Consider the following 20,276-nt stretch of genomic DNA (forward strand, 5'->3'; position numbering starts at 1 on the left):
CGAGAAGCATTGTGCTAAATATATCATGAAGAGCATACTTGTTTATAGTAGGAGACCTGCAACAAGAAGGTAGAGCATCACTTTTTTTTACCTTAGTTGTGAATGTGCACGCTGGATGATTCAAATTTTTTGCCACTCTGCATGTGCCTAAGAATGACTGTTAAAGTGCTATGAACATTGATTTTGTGGTTACAGAAATATTTTAGTAAGTAGGTCAGTTTGCACATTTTGGAGTCCATGAATAATGAGGATTGACTGTGCAGGTATTCAGTGTATATATTTCCTTCCAAGCATAGCTTTAGCTAAATCCCACATGTTTGGCATGTAGTTTTAATTATTTTTTAGTTGAAAACATTTTCTTAATTTCTACTGTGATGTTTTCTTTGACCTGTGGAGTATTTGGAGGTACATTCCTCAGTTTTCCAACATGATGTGGCAGGATCATATTAGTTACCTGTTTCTGTTACCTCCACTTGGTTTAGCTGGGCCCTCTTCTGCATCTCTTAAAGGCTATAATTACCGGGTCAGCTTGTAGTAGTCCCGTCTGACATTTGAAAAATGATCTGCTTTCAAGTACATGTGGTTTTTAGGCAAGATTTAGTTTCTTGTGGAGTTTTGGATGGAGAGTCTCAGTTCCTTTCTGTCTGTGGAGTTTGCACTCAGTTCTTAGCCGTGTGGGCCTTTCCAAAGAGCAGCTCATGACACAGCAGCTTTCTACAGGAAAGATGTTAACGTCGAGTGTCAATAGAGAGAGTCTTCTAGCAAGATGGATGTTACAATCTTATATACTGGAATAATCTTATGTACCATATGTTTTTTGGCTGGAGGCAAGCTGTAGTTCTTGCCCACACTGAAGGGAAGGGGATTACGTAAAAAATACCAGCAGGTAGGGATAACTGAGGACCATCTCAGAGTCTGTTTACAAAGAATGTTCTATTTTGTTGTTATTTTTTCTAGTTTTATTCTCCTATGGCAGAGAACATACCCAGTGTGATTTCGTACCCAGTGTTATCTCATCCCTTGAATTTTGTAATGAATTGTTTCATGGTACTGCATTTGGTCTGTTTTTGTATATGTCCCGTGCTTTCCTGAATACACTATTTAATTCTTTACTTGGTGGAGACAGTGTTCTAGGCATGTCAGTTTTTAAATAACATTGTTTAAATCTTCCATGGCTTTATATCTTTTCTTTTTTTTTTTTTATCTTTCATTGGATGCCTTAGTTTGGGCTTTTTTTTATTTTATTTTTTTTTATTAATCAAAAAAAAGAAAAGAAATTAACACAACATTTAGAAATCATTCCATTCTACACATGCACTCAGTAATTCTTAGTATCATCACATAGATGTATGATCATCATTTCTTAGTACATTTGCATCGATTTAGGAAAAGAACTAGCAAAACAGCAGAAAAAGATATAGAATCTTAATATAGAGAAGAGAATTAAAATAATAATACTAATAAAAAATATATATATAAAAAAGGAAAAAGAAAAAAACAAAAACAAAAGATACAAACAAACAAACAAACAAAAAACTATATTTCAGGTGCAGCTTCATTCAGTGTTCCAACATAGTTACATTACACTTAGGTATTATTGTGCTGTCCATTTTTGAGTTTTTGTATCTAGTCCTGTTGCACAGTCTGTATCCCTTCAGCTCCAATTACCCATTATCTTACCCTGTTTCTAATTCCTGCTGGTCTCTGTTACCAATGATATATTCCAAGCTGATTCTCGAATGTCGGTTCACATCAGTGGGACCATACAGTATTTGTCCTTTAGTTTTGGGCTAGACTCACTCAGCATAATATTCTCTAGGTCCATCCATGTTATTACATGCTTCATAAGTTTAGTCTGTCCTAAAGCTGCATAATATTCCATCGTAGGTATATGCCACAGTTTGTTTAGCCACTCATCTGTTGATGGACAATTTGGCTGTTTCCATCTCTTTGCAATTGTAGATAATGCTGCTATAAACACTGGTGTGCAAATGTCCGTCTGTGTCTTTGCCCTTAAGTCCTTTGAGGAGATACCTAGCAGTGGTATTGCTGGGTCATAATCCATTCTGCCAGTCTATGTCTTTTGATTGGGAAATTCAGTCCATTAACTTTTAGTGTTATTACTGTTTGGATAATATTTTCCTCTACCATTTTGGCTTTTGTATTATATATATCATATCTGACTTTCCTTCTTTCTACACTTTACTCCATACCTCTCTCTTCTGTCTTTTCGTATCTGACTCTAGTGCTCCCTTTAGTATTTCTTGCAGAGCTGGTCTCTTGGTCACAAATTCTCTCAGTGACTTTGTGACACTTATAGACATTTTTGTCTATAAATGTTTTAATTTCTCCTTCATTTTTGAAGGACAATTTTGCTGGATCTAGAAGTCTTGGTTGGCAGTTTTTCTCTTTTAGTAATTTAAATATATCATCCCACTGTCTTCTAGCTTCCATGGTTTCTGCTGAGAAATCTACACATAGTCTTATTGGGTTTCCCTTGTATGTGACAGATTGTTTTTCTCTTGCTGCTTTCAAGATCCTCTCTTTCTCTTTGACCTCTGACATTCTAACTAGTAAATGTCTTGGAGAACGCCTATTTGGGTCTATTCTCTTTGGGGTGCGCTGCACTTCTTGGATCTGTATATTTAGGTCTTTCATAAGAGTTGGGAAATTTTCAGTGATAATTTCTTCCATTAGTTTTTCTCCTCCTTTTCCCTTCTCTTCTCCTTCTGGGACACCCACAACACGTATATTTGTGCGCTTCATATTGTCATTCAGTTCCCTGATCCCCTGCTCAAGTTTTTCCATTCTTTTCCCTATAGTTTCTGTTTCTTTTTGGAATTCAGATGTTCCATCCTCCAGTTCACTAATTGTAGCTTCTGTCTCTTTAGATCTACCATTGTAGATATCCATTGTTTTTTCCATTTTTTCTTCTTTGTCCTTCACTCCCATAAGTTCTGTGATTTGTTTTTTCAGATTTTCTATTTCTTCTTTTTGTTCAGCCCATGTCTTCTTCATGTCCTCCCTCAATTTATTGATTTGGTTTTTGAAGAGTTTTTCCATTTCTGTTCGTATATTCAGCATTAGTTGTCTCAGCTCCTGTATCTCATTTGAACTATTGGTTTGTTCCTTTGACTGGGCCATATCTTCAATTTTCCGAGCGTCATCCATTATTTTCTGCTGGTGTCTGGGCATTTGATCAGATTTCCCTGGGTGTGGGACCCGGCTGGTTGAAAGGTTTTTCTGTGAAATCTCTGGGCTTTGTTTTTCTTTTCCTGCCCAGTAGGTGGCGCTTGTGTTACTCATCTGTCTGCGGGTCCCACCAGTAAAAGATGCTGTGGCTCCTTTAACTTGCCAATCCGAATCTTGCAGTCGGCCCGGGAAACCGCACGTGGAGGGGGGGGGGGGGGTCGCCGGCTGCCGCGGCTTGGGGGAGTGCTGGTCCAAATTACCCAGCTGGCCCGAGATGCCAAGTGTGGCGGGAGGGCCCCGCTATCCAACGTTCCCAGTCAGACCAGGGAGCCACGTGCGTGGAGGGGACCCCAGTCGCCAGCCGCCCCGGCCGGGAAAACACGCGCCCCTCGGGTATCTCACCTCAGCGGATTCTCCCTGCCCGTTCAGCCGTTCCAGAGTGGGGTACGCTGTCTTTTTGGTCTCTGTCGTGGCTCCGGGAGCTGTTTCGTATTGTTTCTGTTTCTTTAGTTGCTGTTCTGGAGGAGGAAGCTTTATATCTTTTGTAACTATTTGTAGGCTATATTCCTGAGAACATGCTAATCTAGAATCTCCAGAATTTTAATTTGTACCTATCTGGATTATTGTCCTTTTATCATTTAAAGTGTTTATGTTTTTATCTTTGATTTTATTTCTTTCCTTTAATTCTGTGTTGCCTAATATCAACAAAGGTATATTAGCTTTCTTTCTTTTACTTTTTTTTGCATTGTTCATTTTTCTGAAAAATTACTTTCAATAGAAGGAAAAATTAATTTCAATATAAGAAAAAATTACTTTCCTTATATTGAAATTGTGTTACTATGAGCAGAATATACATACTATAAAAAATGTTTTGACAGTCATTGTATTATTAAATCTGTTTATATATAATACTGATATATTTAGATTAAAATCTGCCTGCTTCCTATTTGTGTCCTTTGTTTTTGCTCCATATTTTGTGTTCTTTTTTTTTCCTTCTTTCAAACAAAGTTTTTTATAATTTCATCTTTTCTTGTTGGTTGTGCATTCTTTTATATACCTTTAGTTGTTAATAGCGATTACAACTTAATATTGAGTTTATTAAACAGAACTTGGGTTCTCTAACCAATTCACTGGAAATGCAAGAGTTTTGCAGTGTTATTTTGTTTATTTCTCTCTTGCATTGTATGCTATTGTTGACAACAAGATTACAATATTTTTCAATTGTAGAAGATATAATTGTTGTGAACATTCAGCACTCTTTTATATTTACTCACGTGTTTACCCTACTTATTTTTTTTTCTTCTATGTCTTATATTAATCTGCCATTATTTTACCTTCTGTCTGACAAATTCTATTGATAGTTTCTCTCAGTTTTGTTTGTCATAAAATGTCCTTATTTTGCTTTCATTATTGAACAATATTGTCACTGGATATAAGAATCCTAGTTAGCTGCTATTTTTATTTAGCAGTTTGAAGAGGTCATTGCATCCTTATTTGGCTTTCCTTATTTCTATTAAATATTCAATTTTCATTTTTATTGTTGTTGTTTTGAAGGGAAGAAGGTATCCTTTCCCTTTCTGGGTGAGACTTCTGTAAGCTTGGTTTAGCTCCTCTGTTCCCACTTTTGAATAGCCAATTCTTCATTGGGAAAAGTCATGGTGAATGTCTTCACTGTGCTATCTTGTCTAGGATCTTGGCTCCTTAGATGTCTTGGTAGCTCTCCAATGCCTTTTAAAATATTTAAAAGCATATTTGGTAACATGTTTAGTTGCTTTTAGTGGGTATGGCTAATTTGATAGAAGCTAATATGTTATTGCCAGAGGACTAACTTTTGGTCTTATGTTTTTTAATTCTTTTGTGTGAAATATTGGTACCTTATTGGATATGATGTCACAAGAAGAGAATAAAACACTCCTTCCTGGCTGAAAGAACAAAATATACCATTTTTTTACTGTTGAATAATCATATATGTTATGCCTGTGTATATATTCATTTATTTGACAGTCCTCATCTTTTATAGGTTGCTTAGTCAAACAATGAAGGATCACCTAGTAAGAGTAGCAAATGAAGCTGAATTCATCCTGAGCAGACAGAAAGCAGAAGATATTCATAGACATGCGGAGTTTGAGGTATGTTAAACATGTGGTTGGTGTGAGGAAATTTCCACTTTTAAAATGATAATCATGGGAAGTGTCTAGGTAAAATGACAATATAACATATTATCAAATATGAAAAATTAAGTTTATGAGAGCCATAGGTAATGCTGGGAAGATAGTTCAATTCTCTGTAGTCCTCCAGTCTAACTTCAGTTCTGCTACTAGCTACTCAAAGCAGCTTCTGTGTTTGGGTGATCTGAATTGAACAGTGAGGGCTGTCTTGGTTCTACCAGTTTCCCCCCAGAAATTAGTACAATACTTTGGTCTTCTGGAGAAGACGTGAACCAGTTAGCTAGAAATTAAGATCCATATGGCAAAGATGAGAATTTTTGGATCCTAGAAAGAAGAACTCAACTTTGAAGGGTAAGATTTCTCTATCCTTGAGGTTTACAAGCACACTAATCTTTGTAGCTGAGGAAATGAAAGAGACATACTTCTCCTTCTGGGAGTCTCACAGTGGGACCAAGTGACGAGACCCATCCTGGAGCCACTGCTGAAATATCTCAATAGTTGCACATGAACATGTGTGCAACTCTGTGATAACAAATGTGAGTTCATAGAGGAAATGAACAACTTCTTAGCTGTATAATAACCAACATTCACTTAAGAGGAATTAGAAATTCAAACAGAACATTTCACTCTGATTAAAGACATAAAAAAAAAAACCCTACTAGCTAGGTTCTTTCTGCCATGTCAAGAACAGATAATTAAAATGTCTCTGATATTTTCTGGAACATTAAATAGGATGAAATTCTCCTCAGTATATTTTATGCCATCATCATAACCCGAAAAAGATACTAGATGGTGGGCCACAATGGCTCAGCAGGCAGAGTTCTCGCCTGTCATTCTGGAGGCCTGGGTTCAATTCCCAGTGTCTGCCCATGCAAAAAAAGAAGAAAGATACTAGAAAAATAAAACTCTAGAGGACCAGTTTTACTTAAGAATATTGGCGCATAATGCTAAATAAAAGTTAAGCTAACATATCCAGCAACATAATGAGCAAACAATGTAGTATATTCCTGAAATCCAAGGATGGTTTAATATTAGAAAATCTTTCTGCCTAAAAAAATTACAAGTAGAAAAAATATGAAGATATAAGGCATATAAAATTTAAGAACCAGATGTGTAATATAAACTCTGATTTTAAAATCAGTATGTAAGAAAATGATCTAAATATGATAAAGGCTATTTAATTATCATTGTAAATGGTTAAATGTAAAAGTCATTTTTATTAAAATTGGGACAAAAAATACTATTATTGTTATTATTTAACATTTTTCCTCAGGGTAAGAGAAAGTAATAACAGGTACTGTTGAAGGGGATATGGGAGATGGGTTGGGCAATGATTTCCTTTTGTATTGTTAGGGGAAATGCACATGTTTAGACTTCTGGACAAACAATATGATCATAGTTATTAAAATAAGTTATACATACACAAACACAAACCACACATCACACACATACACGGCAATTTACCCAGGAATCACATTTCTGAGAATATATCCCTTAAAAATGAAAGAATAGATATACAAGGCTATTTCAGCATTATGAGTAAGCTTATCAAAATTGTGATAAAACAGAAGGAAATGTTTCTTTACAAAATAACCATTATTTTCTAAAAGATCCTAAGGTTAATAAATTAGAAAAACATTAAGAGGTTGGTGGATTCAGTTTTTTAATAAGATTTTGTTGAGATATAATTCACATGCCATAAAATCCCTTTGAAAGTGTACAACTGAGTGGTTTTTAGTGTATTAACATCATTACATTTAAAATTACATATTTCATTGACATCCTGTTATTAAAGCTGAGGACTTTAGTCCTCTCATATCTTCCTCTTCTCATGTCTCAATTTTTGTTACATTTTAATGTTCATGCTAAGATTATAACATTTTAGTTTTGTAATAAAAATTTTCATATTATTTCAATTTTCATTCTATACTTAAGTGAATCCTCCATATTTAAGCCACAATTTCTTAATTACCAGATTCTTTATTTTGATACAAGTCTTAATTGGTTATATTTCATCTCTTTTTTCCCCCCAAAAGGGGCTTCTGTGTCCTGTGAACTTCAGATTCTTTCATTTTTAAGAATATTTGTTTGCCTGCTGTCTTTAGATTTGAATGACTAATTTCAATTTAATATTGATTGATTTAATATTCTGGGCTCATACTTGCTTTCCTTTAGAACCTTGTAGACATTACTTTATTGTCTTTTGGCTTAGCGTGTTGTTTTCAGAGAAGGCTGAGGCCAGTCTGATAATTTCCCTCAGCTGATGATTTGCTTTTCCTGTCTTCTGTCTGCAGTATTTTTTATTTGTCCTCAAAAGTCAATTCCTTAACAACAGTGTGGTTCAATATTGAACATTATTTATCCTGTATCGATTTATTCCTAGAATACCGTCCCTTTTTATGATATATGGATTCAGACTTTTCCTTCAATTATCAAAAATTTTCTGAAATTATAATTTGAAATATCTTTTCCATTTTATTTTCCTTTTCTTTACCTAGCCACACTTATTAATCTTATTTTATATATGTTTATTTGTCTTTTATATCTGTACCTCTATATATCTGTATTTCTTTGATTTTCATATATTATATTGTGATTATGTTTAGCTTTTCTCCTTCATCAGTAATTAAAATTTTAGGTTTGTTATTTTGTCCCTGGTGTTCGTAATTTATGATGTCTATATTGTTTATGTTTTGTTCCTCCTTTTGTTTATTTAGGTTTGTAACTTCCTTCTTTACCACATTGAGTTAATTAATTTTAATTTATTCTAAGCATTTTATTTAATGATTTGCTTTTTGTTGATTGGTTGATTGATTTTTCCCATTATTCAATAATCTACCAAATTTTTGAAATAGGTAAGCAGGCCTTCTTACAATATTTTGAGCTTTAATCTTTTTAAGATTTTATTAGGTATTTTCTACCAGGTTCATTCCATCTTATTAGGGGTTATAGCTATTTTCATGTAGGAACATTCTTAGGTTTGAATCAGTACCTTGTTCAGATGAGGGCAGTTGTCTGAAGTCTATTTCAGTCATGGGAAATCAGCCCCATTTTTCACTTCCTTTGCTCTACCAGTTTTGTTAATTGTTTTTTCTAGCATCTTTGCTCAGGAGAGGAAAGAAATAATGATGCCTATTCAATTTGCTTCTCTCGATATTTGAAGATATTCAGAAAATATTTCAGAATTTTATTAATTTACCATGCTTCTGGGGCATGGGGTGATGATTAAGCATTGAGCTTTGCTGCATCCTTGGTTCTAATTCTGATGTCTTTATTTTTCCCCTTTCCTTAGACAACCAATTTTTAAAGTTTGATGCTTTATCTTATGTTCCTTTTCTTTTTTGCAAAATTTTTAATTGCTGTTTCAGCCTGGGGTCCTAACCAGGAACTCATCCCCTATTGTCTTTTTCTAGTTAATTATAGAGAATTTTAATTTTTTGTAACTATGGATTAAGATTGCAGTTCATTATTTTTCATTTTAGAAAGCATTGCTGCTCAAGAACAGTTTAAGTAACATAATCATGGTGATGTACTCTTTCGCGATCATAGTGATGGTGGTATATATGTTCACGTGTGTATATGAGAGAGAATGTGATAAGAGAAAATGTGTGGAATTCAGAGGAGGAAAAATACTTCTAAAAAGTTCTGTTATGTAAGAGATGAAATTGATTTGGCCCAGGCTGTATACATTTGCATTTTAGATGAGGGATGATGGCAACAAAGGTAGCTAATATCCCTGAGTGCTTATGCTATACCTGAAATTGTTATGTGTGCTTTTAACTATTAACTAATTTAATCCTTAAATCCTTATTTAATGATGGACCTCCCAGTGAAGTACTGTTATTACCCAACATTTTACCAAGTAGGAAACAGCAATAGGAGGAAAAATCCAGTCATAGCTGGGAGCCAGGCAATTTAGCTCTTAACTTTTACTCTATGAGTTTGCTTTAAACTTTATCAGATTTCTACAGCATATGTGAATAAGGTTTAATCCTGGAAAACATATGAGCTTTATTCTGAGTCATTTTATTTTATACTTTATCTAGTAAAGTTTTTCTTTGTAATTTTTATCATCATGGTGTATGATTTGTAATGTTGTATAGTAATAGTATAAATCATGGTAATAATACATCTAAATAAAAGCAAACGTTTTTCCAAACAAATTTTATTGCTGCTTAAATTTTTGTGCAGAAAATATATTTATTTGTTCAAATAATGAGCATGAGGGGCAGTTTTAAGAAAGCAGACATACATGCTTTCTTTTACCTACTCATCTTTTATATTCATATATAAATATGAATATATGTTTCTTTGTTTTTAAAGCAAAATCGAAGTATATCATGTTTAATAATGTTCTATCCATATTACTCTTAAATTTTAAATAATACATTATTTAAGATAAAGGAATATTTTTACTAGATAGCAGATATTCTGAAGGTTATCTATATTCAGCTCAGCCTCAAATTTATGGTGTGCATTGTTTAATAATACATCTGAACTTTATCTACTGCTAGTTACTTTCTCTTTCAAAAAGAGTTGTTGCATTTTTACTATACCATTTGTGGTTGTAAAGTAGATAACTTTCCTCATTTATTATCAAGGGTTTCATGACATTGTGGATCTGATATGCACATCTCTTTAGTTCATTGCACAATAATCAGTGGAGTGGGATATGGTTGACATCTTCTACTTTTGATTTATGTAGATCTTCCATGAATGCCATGACATCATTGATTTAGAGGTGCATCTTATTTACAGCTGTAAATAAGATGCATATTAGACTATTTAGTAGAAGATGCTAAGGGGCTACATAGCATAATGGTAACAAAGCAGACTACCTGCATACAAATCCAAGCTCACCACATGCACATCTGATGACATAGAACAAATAATTTAACCTCTCTGTGTTGCAAATCTCCTCATTTGTTACACCGGGATGAAGTGTTATATTATATAACAGTGAAGCTACTAACACTAACCTTCAGAATATCTGCTATCTAGTAAAAATATTCCTTCATCTTAAATAATGTATTATTTAAAATTTAAGAGCAATATGGATAGAATGTTATTAAATATGACATACTTTGATTTTGCTTTTAAAACAAAGAAACATATATTCATATTTATATATGAATATAAAAGATGAGTAGGTAAAATAAATAAACAAATTATTTATTTAAAAACTTAAATTGTTCAAGGTCTTGGACGTAATCCTGTAAAAATGTTACATGAGTGAATGTACTCATTTCATGATAATCCTTTTCTTAAAAAAATTGTCTAAAAATGTTTCTGACATGGTTATAGTGTTATATATTATTTTAACCAATGAAGTATGTGTGTATATATATATATATTTAATATATAACGTGATCAAAATTATCATGTAATAATTTTATTTTTAGGAATCTATGTAAGTTAAAATTTCCACTTGAATAAGAATTTCTTAATGTTCTTTTGACTGATGTTGCTTTGGATTTCATCTGCTATATATGGAATTAATTTCTTATCAGCTTTAGTAAAACTTCAGAACATTGGTCTGTTTGAAGTAATAAAAATGAAGAATCATTTTTATTAAATAAAGGCCATGAAAGCACTTGATTAATTCTTAATAAAGCAAGATTACGTGTATTTTTTTCTTTCTGATGAAGTATTCAAATGTTTTCTCCATTTAGCAATATCTGTTCATTAGAACAAAATGTTTTTCAGTGAAATAGTGAGTTTTTTTCTAGGTTAAGTATTTTAAAATTTTTTTGATGTAATAAACCCTTCTTTATCATCACTTATTTATCTAAGCTACTAACACGAATAAAGCAAATTCTCATAGCAAGCCTTTGAGCTAAGCATTTTTGTCTTCATCCCCGTGTTACAAATGAGGAGATTTGCAACACAGAGAGGTTAAATTATTTGTTCTATGTCATCAGATGTGTATGTGGTGAGCTTCCATTTGTATGCAGGTAGTCTGCTTTGTTACCATTATGCTATGTAGCCCCTTAGCATCATCTACTGAATAGTCTAATATGCATTTTCTCATTTCAGTATCATGACAAATCTGTGATCTATGCAGGTTAGATTGAGAGAGTCTGCTTTGCCTTTGGTCATATAGCTAATAAATTGATGATTTTGAACCAGAACCCAGATATTATAATGATAAGCCAGTCTAGTCTCTGTTGACATATCCTCTGTAGATCTTATGGTATCATAAAGTGTTTGCTGTAGCAATAATTTACTATTTAGTATATCCTTGACATTTGAAATAGCATAAAGCATATAACTATTATAACGTTACAAACCTAAAAATTCCAATTTTTGAGTTAAGTGTGCTGGATCATCCATTTATTCTCTTTAGTATTAGTATTTTTTTCTGATGAATAGTCTTTTTTTTTATCGTGGGCAGGCTCTGGGAATGGTCATTTTTTTATTTAAAATATTTATTTTTCTACTTATAAGACTTAAAATTTAAAAAGAAAGAGAAAGGTATAAAGAATACTGTAGCAAATGTTCACTACCTAGATTTGACATTTTGCCATATTTGCTTTTTTTTTTTTTTTTAAGAGAGAGGGAGGAAGGGAAGGAAAGACAGAGAAGGAAGGAAGGATAGAAGGAAGGAAGGGAGGAAGAAAGGGAAACATTTTTAAACATTTTCTTGTTTTATTATATTTTGTTTGTTTGTTTGTTTTTTTACATGGGCTGGGGCCGGGAATCGAACCGGGGTCCTCCGGCACGGCAGGCAAGCACTCTTGCCCGCTGAGCCACCGCGGCCCGCCGATATTTGCTTATTTTAAATTTTGCTGAAGTGTTTTAAAGTAAATTAAAGACATCGTGATAATTGACCACTTAATAATTTACTATGCAGGAGGGTATTTTCTTATATAATCACATCATTATTCACTAATATCTTCTAATAAGTAGTCCATATCCAAATTTCCCCAATTGTTTCAAACATGTCTTTCAAAGCTAGACTGTCCAGGCAAGGATCCATTTAGGACCACCAATTGTGTTTAATTGTTATATCTCTGTATGTATTTTTAAAACTCTGAAAGAATCATAACTTACAGAAAAGCTGCATTTTCTTAAAAGCAGCTTTATCCAGATACAATTCTCATACCAAACAATTTGCCCATTTTAAGTGTACAGTGTAGTGGTTTTTAATATTTTCAGAGTTGTGCAACCAAGACACCCAATTTCAGAACAATTTCATCACTTCTAAATAAAAACGTCTTACCAGTAAACAGTCACACCCCATTTCTCCCCAACCTTTGTGAATCCCCCATCCACAACCCTAGGTAATTACTAATCTGCTTTCTGTCTCTATAGATTTGTCTGTTCTTAGTATTTCATATAAAAAGGATTATGGAATCATACAATATATGATGTTTTATGACTGACTGGCTTATTTCACATAACATAATGTTGTATTCACGTTGTAGCTCTTCTTAGGATGAAAGCAACTAACGGTCTGGGTGTCTTCCAAGCCACTTACTGCAATTTATTCTTTTAGATTTCTTTACATCCTGTCATTAGGGTTGTAGTGGTAATTTCTTAGGACTTTTGTATATCCTAATTAGAAACAGACAACCTCTGAAGTTGCTTTCTAAGAAATTTTGTTTCTTTAAAAATTGTTAATATATTGCTAACCATACGAAAGACTTAACATGAAAGTTTCCCTTGCACCCCTGTCCAAGGTTATCAGCATTATCAGTATCCTGTGATTGCAGAAATTTATTGTACAGGAAATGTATATATGTCATTCCTTCAATGTCTTTTTATACAGTTAGACATATAGTATACACAGTATTTTCCTACCTTGTTTTAATTTTTATAACCTAATGTCAATTCATGTTGATCTACATTATTTTTATGATGCATACTAGCTCATCATATTTATAAATCATCTATCTCTATAAATCATCATTATTATATCAGCTCCCCATTGTTAGACATTTATTTTGTTTCCATCTTATGATATGAAATTTATTGGAGTGAATAATTTTGTACACAGCATTTTGATGCTATGTGTTTCTTTTTTTTTATTATTAATTAAAGAAAAAAAAAGAAATTAACCCAACATTTAGAAATCATTCCATTCTACATATGCAATCAGTAATTCTTAACATCATCACATAGATGCATGATCATCATTTCTTAGTACATTTGCATCGATTTAGGGAAAGAACTAGCAAAACAACAGAAAAAGATATAGAATGTTAATATAGAGAAAAAAATAAAAATAATAATAATAGTAAAAAAAAAAAAGAAAAGGAAAAAGAAAAAAAAAGACAGACAGACAAAAAAAAAAACCTATAGCTCAGATGCAGCTTCATTCAGTGTTTTAACATGATTACTTTACAATTAGGTATTATTGTGCTGTCCATTTTTGAGTTTTTGTATCTAGTCCTGTTGCACAGTCTGAATCCCTTCAGCTCCAATTACCCATTATCTTACCCTGTTTCTAACTCCTGGTGGACTCTGTTACCAATGACATATTCCAAGTTTATTCTTGAATATCTGTTCACATCAGTGGGACCATACAGTATTTGTCCTTTAGTTTTTGGCTAGACTCACTCAGCATAATGTTCTCTAGGTCCATCCATGTTATTACATGCTTCATAAGTTTATTCTGTCTTAAAGCTGCATAATATTCCATCATATGTATATACCACAGTTTGTTTAGCCACTTGTCTGTCAATGGACATTTTGGCTGTTTCCATCTCTTTGCAATTGTAAATAATGCTGCTATAAACATTGGTGTGCGAATGTCCGTTTGTGTCTTTGCCCTTAAGTCCTTTGAGTAGATACCTAGCAATGATATTGCTGTGTCATATGGCAATTCTATATTCAGCTTTTTGAGGAACCGCCAAACTGCCTTCCACAGTGGTTGCACCATTTGACATTCCCACCAACAGTGGATAGTGTGCCTCTTTCTCCGCATCCTCTCCAGCACTTGTCATTTTCTGTTTTGTTGATAATGGCCATTCTGGTGGGTGTGAGATGATATCTCATTGTGGTTTTGATTTGCATTTCTCTAATGGCCAGGGACATTGAGCATCTCTTCATGTGCCTTTTGGCCATTTGTATTTCCTCTTCTGGGAGGTGTCTGTTCAAGTCTTTTTCCCATTTTGTAATTGGGTTGGGTGTCTTTTTGTTGTTGAGTTGGACAATCTCTTTATAAATTCTGGGTACTAGACCTTTATCTGTTATGTCATTTCTAAATATTGTCTCCCATTGTGTAGGCTGTCTTTCTACTTTCTTGATGATGTTCTTTGATGCACAAAAGTGTTTAATTTTGAGGAGCTCCCATTTATTTATTTCCTTCTTCAGTGCTCTTGCTTTAGATTTAAGGTCCATAAAACCGCCTCCAATTGTAAGTTTCATAAGATATCTTCCTACATTTTCCTCTAACTGTTTTATGGTCTTAGACCTAATGTTTAGATCTTTGATCCATTTTGAGTTAACTTTTGTATAGGGTGTGAGAGATGGGTCTTCTTTCATTCTTTTGCATATGGATATCCAGTTCTCTAGGCACCATTTATTGAAGAGACTGTTCTGTCCCTGGTGAGTTGGCTTGACTGCCTTATCAAAGATCAAATGTCCATAAATGAGAGGGTCTATATCTGAGCACTCTATTCGATTCCGTTGGTCGATATATCTATCTTTATGCCAATACCATGCTGTTTTGACCACTGTGGCTTCATAATATGCCCTAAAGTCAGGCAGCGTGAGACCTCCAGCTTCGTTTTTTTTCCTCAAGATGTTTTTAGCAATTCGGGGCACCCTGCCCTTCCAGATAAATTTGCTTATTGGTTTTTCTATTTCTGAAAAATAAGTTGTTGGGATTTTGATTGGTATTGCATTGAATCTGTAAATCAATTTAGGTAGGATTGACATCTTAACTATATTTAGTCTTCCAATCCATGAACACGGTATGCCCTTCCATCTATTTAGGTCTTCTGTGATTTCTTTTAACAGTTTTTTGTAGTTTTCTTTGTATAGGTTTTTTGTCTCTTTATTTAAATTTATTCCTAGGTATTTTATTATTTTAGTTGCATGTGTAAACGGGATTCATTTCTTGATTTCCCCCTCCGCTTGTTCATTACTAGTATATAGAAATGCTACAGATTTTTGAATGTTGATCTTGTAACCTGCTACTCAGCTGTACTCATTTATTATCTCTAGTAGTTTTTTTGTGGATTTTTCCGGGTTTTCGACATATAGTATCATATCGTCTGCAAACAGTGATAGTTTTACTTCTTCCTTTCCAATTTTGATGCCTTGTATTTCTTTTTCTTGTCTAATTGCTCTGGCTAGAACCTCCAACACAATGTTGAATAATAGTGGTGATAATGGACATCCTTGTCTTGTTCCTGATCTTAGGGGGAAAGTTTTCAATTTTTCCCCATTGAGGATGATATTAGCTGTGGGTTTTACATATATTCCCTCTATCATTTTGAGGAAGTTCCCTTGTATTCCTATCTTTTGAAGTGTTTTCAACAGGATAGGATGTTGAATCTTGTCAAATGCCTTCTCTGCATCAATTGAGATGATCATGTGATTTTTCTGCTTTATTTGTGGATATGGTGTATTACATTAATTGATTTTCTTATGTTGAACCATCCTTGCATACCTGGGATGAATCCTACTTGGTCGTGATGTATAATTCTTTTATGTGTTGTTGGATACGATTTACTAGAATTTTATTGAGGATTTTTGCATCTATATTCATTAGAGAGATTGGTCTGTAGTTTTCTTTTTTTGTAATATCTTTGCCTGGTTTTGGTATGAGGGTAATGTTGGCTTCATAGAATGAATTAGGTAGTTTTCCCTCCACTTCAATTTTTTTGAAGTGTTTGAGGAGAGTTAGTACTAATTCTTTCTGGAATGTTTGATAGAATTCACATGTGAAGCCGTCTGGTCCTGGACTTTTCTTTTTAGGAAGCTTTTGAATGACTAATTTCTTTACTTGTGATTGATTTGTTGAGGTCATCTATTTCTTCTTGAGTCAAAGTTGGTTGTTCATGTCTTTCCAGGAACCCATCCATTTCATCTAAATTGTTGTATTTATTAACATAAAGTTGTTCATAGTATCCTGTTATCACCTCCTTTATTTCTGTGAGGTCAGTAGTTATGTCTCCTCTTCCATTTCTGATCTTATTTATTTGCATCCTCTCTGTTCTTCTTTTTGTCAATCTTGCTAAGGATCCATCAATCTTATTGATTTTCTCATAGAACCAACTTCTGGTCTTATTGATTTTCTCTATTGTTTTCAATTTCATTTATTTCTGCTCTAATCTTTGTTATTTCTTTCCTTTTGCTTACTTTGGGATTAGTTTGCTGTTCTTTCTCCAGTTCTTCCAAGTGGACAGTTAATTCCTGCATTTTTGCCTTTTCTTCTTTTCTGATGTAGGCATTTAGGGCAATAAATTTCCCTCTTAGCACTGCCTTTGCTACGTCCCATAAGTTTTGATATGTTGTGTTTTCATTTTCATTCACCTCGAGGTATTTACTAATTTCTCTTGCAATTGCTTCTTTGACCCACTCGTTGTTTAAGAGTGTGTTGTTGAGCCTCCACGTATTTGTGAATTTTCTGGCACTCTGCCTATTATTGATTTCCAACTTCATTCCTTTATGATCCGAGAAGGTGTTGTGTATGATTTCAAACTTTTAAAATTTGTTAAGACTTTCTTTGTGACCCAGCATATGGTCTATCTTTGAGAATGATCCATGAGCACTTGAGAAAAAGGTGTATCCTGCTGTTGTGGGATGTAATGTCCTATAAATGTCTGTTAAGTCTAGCTCATTTATAGTAATATTCAGATTCTCTATTTCTTTATTGATCCTCTGTCTAGATGTTCTGTCCATTGATGAGAGTGGTGAATTGAAGTCTCCAACTATTATTGTATATGTGTCTATTTCCCTTTTCAGTGTTTGCAGTGTATTCCTCACGTATTTTGGGGCATTCTGGTTCGGTGCATAAATATTTATGATTGTTATGTGTTCTTGTTTAATTGTTCCTTTTATTAGTATATAGTGTCCTTCTTTGTCTCTTTTAACTGTTTTACATTTGCAGTCTATTTTGTTGGATATTAGTATAGCCACTCCTGCTCTTTTCTGGTTGTTATTTGCATGAAATATCTTTTCCCAACCTTTCACTTTCAAGCTGTGTTTATCTTTGGGTCTAAGATGTGTTTCCTGTAGACAGCATATAGAAGGATCCTGTTTTTTAATCCATTCTGTCAGTCTATGCCTTTTGATTGGGAAATTCAGTCCATTAACATTTAGTGTTATTACTGTTTGGATAATATTTTCCCCTACCATTTTGCCTTTTGTATCGTGTACATCATATCTGATTTTCCTTCTTTCTACACTCTTCTCCATACCTCTCTCTTTTGTCTTTTCGTATCTGACTCTCGTGCTCCTTTTAGTATTTCTTGCAGAGCTGGTCTCTTGGTCACAGATTCTCTCAGTGACTTTTTGTCTGAGAATGTTTTAATTTCTCCCTCATTTTTGAAGGACAATTTTGCTGGATGTAGAAGTCTTGGTTGGCAGTTTTTCTCTTTTAGTATTTTAAAAATATCATCCCACTGTCTTCTAGCTTCCATGGTTTCTGCTGAGAAATCTACACATAGTCTTATTGGATTTCCCTTGTGTGTGATGGATTGTTTTTCTCTTGCTGCTTTCAAGATCCTCTCTTTCTCTTTGACCTCTGACATTCTAGGTAGTAAGTGTCTTGGAGAACGCCTATTTGGGTCTATTCTCTTTGGGGTGTGCTGCACTTCTCGGATCTGTAATTTTAGGTCTTTCATAAGAGTCGGGAAATTTTCAGTGATAATTTCTTCCATTAGTTTTTCTCCTCCTTTTCCCTTCTCTTCTCCTTCTGGGACACCCACAACACATATATTTGCGCGGTTCATATTGTCCTTGAGTTCCCTGATACCCTGTTCAAATTTTTCCATTCTTTTCCCAATAATTTCTGTTTCTTTTTGGAATTCGATGTTCCATCCTTCAAATCACTAATTCTATCTTCTGTCTCTTTAAATCTATCATTGTAGGTATCCATTGTTTTTTCCATCTTTTCTACTTTATCCTTCACTTCCATAAATTCTGTGATTTTTTTTTCAGTTTTTCTATTTCTTCTTTTTGTTCAGCCCATGTCTTCTTCATGTCCTCCCTCAATTTATCGATTTTGTTTTTGAAGAGGTTTTCCATTTCTGTTCGTATATTCAGCATTAGTTTTCTCAGTTCCTGTATCTCCTTTGAACTATTGGTTTGTTCCTTTGACTGGGTCATATTTTCAATTTTCTGAGCGTGGTCCATTATCTTCTGCTGGTGTCTGGATATTTAGTCAGATTTCCCTGGGTGTGGGACCCAGCAGGTTGAAAGATTTTTCTGTGAAATCTCTGGGTTCTGTTTTTCTTATCCTGCCCAGTAGGTGGCGCTCATGGCACTCGTGTGTCTGTGGGTCCTTTAACTTTGGAAAATTCTTGCTGTGGGGGAGGTACGCCAGCCATAGCGGCTTGGAAGAGTGCCAGCCAACCCGGGGATCCGAATGCGGGGAGGATCACCGGCCGCCGCAGTCCGGGAGAGCGCTGGTCCAAATTTCTTTGTCGGCCCGGGGCGCCAAGCGTGGCGGGAGGGCACCAGCTGCTGCGGCCCGGAAGCGTGCACCGTTCCCAGCCGGGAAGCCACGTGTTTGGAAGGGACCCCAGTCACCGGTCTCCCCAGCTTGGGGGACCTCCGATCCAATTCTCCTAGTTGGTCCGGGGACCCGCGCGTGGAGGTGGCGCCAGCCGCCATGGCTTGAGGTAATTCCCTGTCCCGTTCTCCCAGCTGGCCCGGGCAAGAGGAAGGGAGGGACTCTGGCCGCTTCCAGCCCCGGCCCGGGGAAGCCCGTGCCCCTCAGCGTTCTCACCGGAGCGTGTTTTCCCAGCCAGTCAGCCATTCCAGAAAGGGGTACGCTGTCTTCTTGATCTCTGTTGTGACTCCGGGAGTTGCTCTGTATCGTTTCTGCTCCCCAAGTAGCTGTTCTGGAGGAGGCACTAAGAACCGTGCGTCTTACTAAGCCACCATCTTCTCCGGAAGTCGCTATGTGTTTCTTTATGTGGTTATTATATTTTCTAATTTTCTTTATCACCTCTTAAGATTATCTTATATTTTCATTATAGCATCCAAATACATGTCATATTGAGGTGAACTTTTTTTTTACATAAACAATCTTGTTTTTAGAGGATTTTTGTAGTATAGCTAATGCTGCTTTTTTAAATGTTATATGCAAATGTATTAAAACGAATAAAATAGCTTTTTTTTTCTTCAGTAGAGAAATTGTAAGTTTACAGAAAATCATGTGTAAAATATAGGATTCCTATACACTACCTACGAACAACATCTTGCATTGTTGTGGGACATTCCTTACAATTGATAACATAATTTTATAATTATGCTAATAATTAAAGTCCATTGGTTTAACCTAGGGCTCACCATTTGTGTAGTGTGATGTGTGCATTAAAAAATATGTATTTTTTTACCTTATATAGCAAACCATTGATTGCTTAAGAATATGTTGTTTCATTTCCACGTATTTGCTTATATTCCATATTTCCCTCTGATATTGGTTTCTGACTTCATTCCATTTTGATAAGAAAAGACACATTTTATCATTTCAATATTTTTGAATTTATTCAGATTCGTTTTATGACTTAACATGTGGTCTATCCTGGAGAATGATCTCTGTGTAATCAAGAAGAATATGTATTCTGTTGCTATTGGTGAAGTGTTTTGCTCATGACTGTTAGGTCTGGTTAGGTTAGAGTATCATTCAAGCCTTTTATTTTCTTATTGTATTTTCTTATTGATTATCATCTAATGCATAGATGTTTTATCCATTATTGACAGTAGTGTATTTAAGTTGCTTACTATTAGCAT

The 20,276-nt window shown here is 34.5% G+C and overlaps 1 protein-coding gene across 4 annotated transcripts in view; it reads left to right on the forward strand.

The window, feature by feature from the left end:
* Positions 1–20,276, forward strand: part of LRBA (LPS responsive beige-like anchor protein) — a 1,037,640-nt gene that overhangs the window by 437,900 nt on the left and 579,464 nt on the right. For all 4 annotated transcript variants that reach the window (XM_077139839.1, XM_077139840.1, XM_077139843.1 and 1 more), the window contains one exon: positions 5,213–5,321. In XM_077139839.1, coding sequence (XP_076995954.1) covers positions 5,213–5,321 — 109 coding nt within the window. The remainder of the gene's footprint in view (positions 1–5,212; positions 5,322–20,276) is intronic.

The sequence above is a fragment of the Tamandua tetradactyla genome, chromosome 22, assembly GCF_023851605.1.
Source record: "Tamandua tetradactyla isolate mTamTet1 chromosome 22, mTamTet1.pri, whole genome shotgun sequence".
In the NCBI taxonomy this organism is placed as follows: domain Eukaryota; kingdom Metazoa; phylum Chordata; class Mammalia; order Pilosa; family Myrmecophagidae; genus Tamandua; species Tamandua tetradactyla.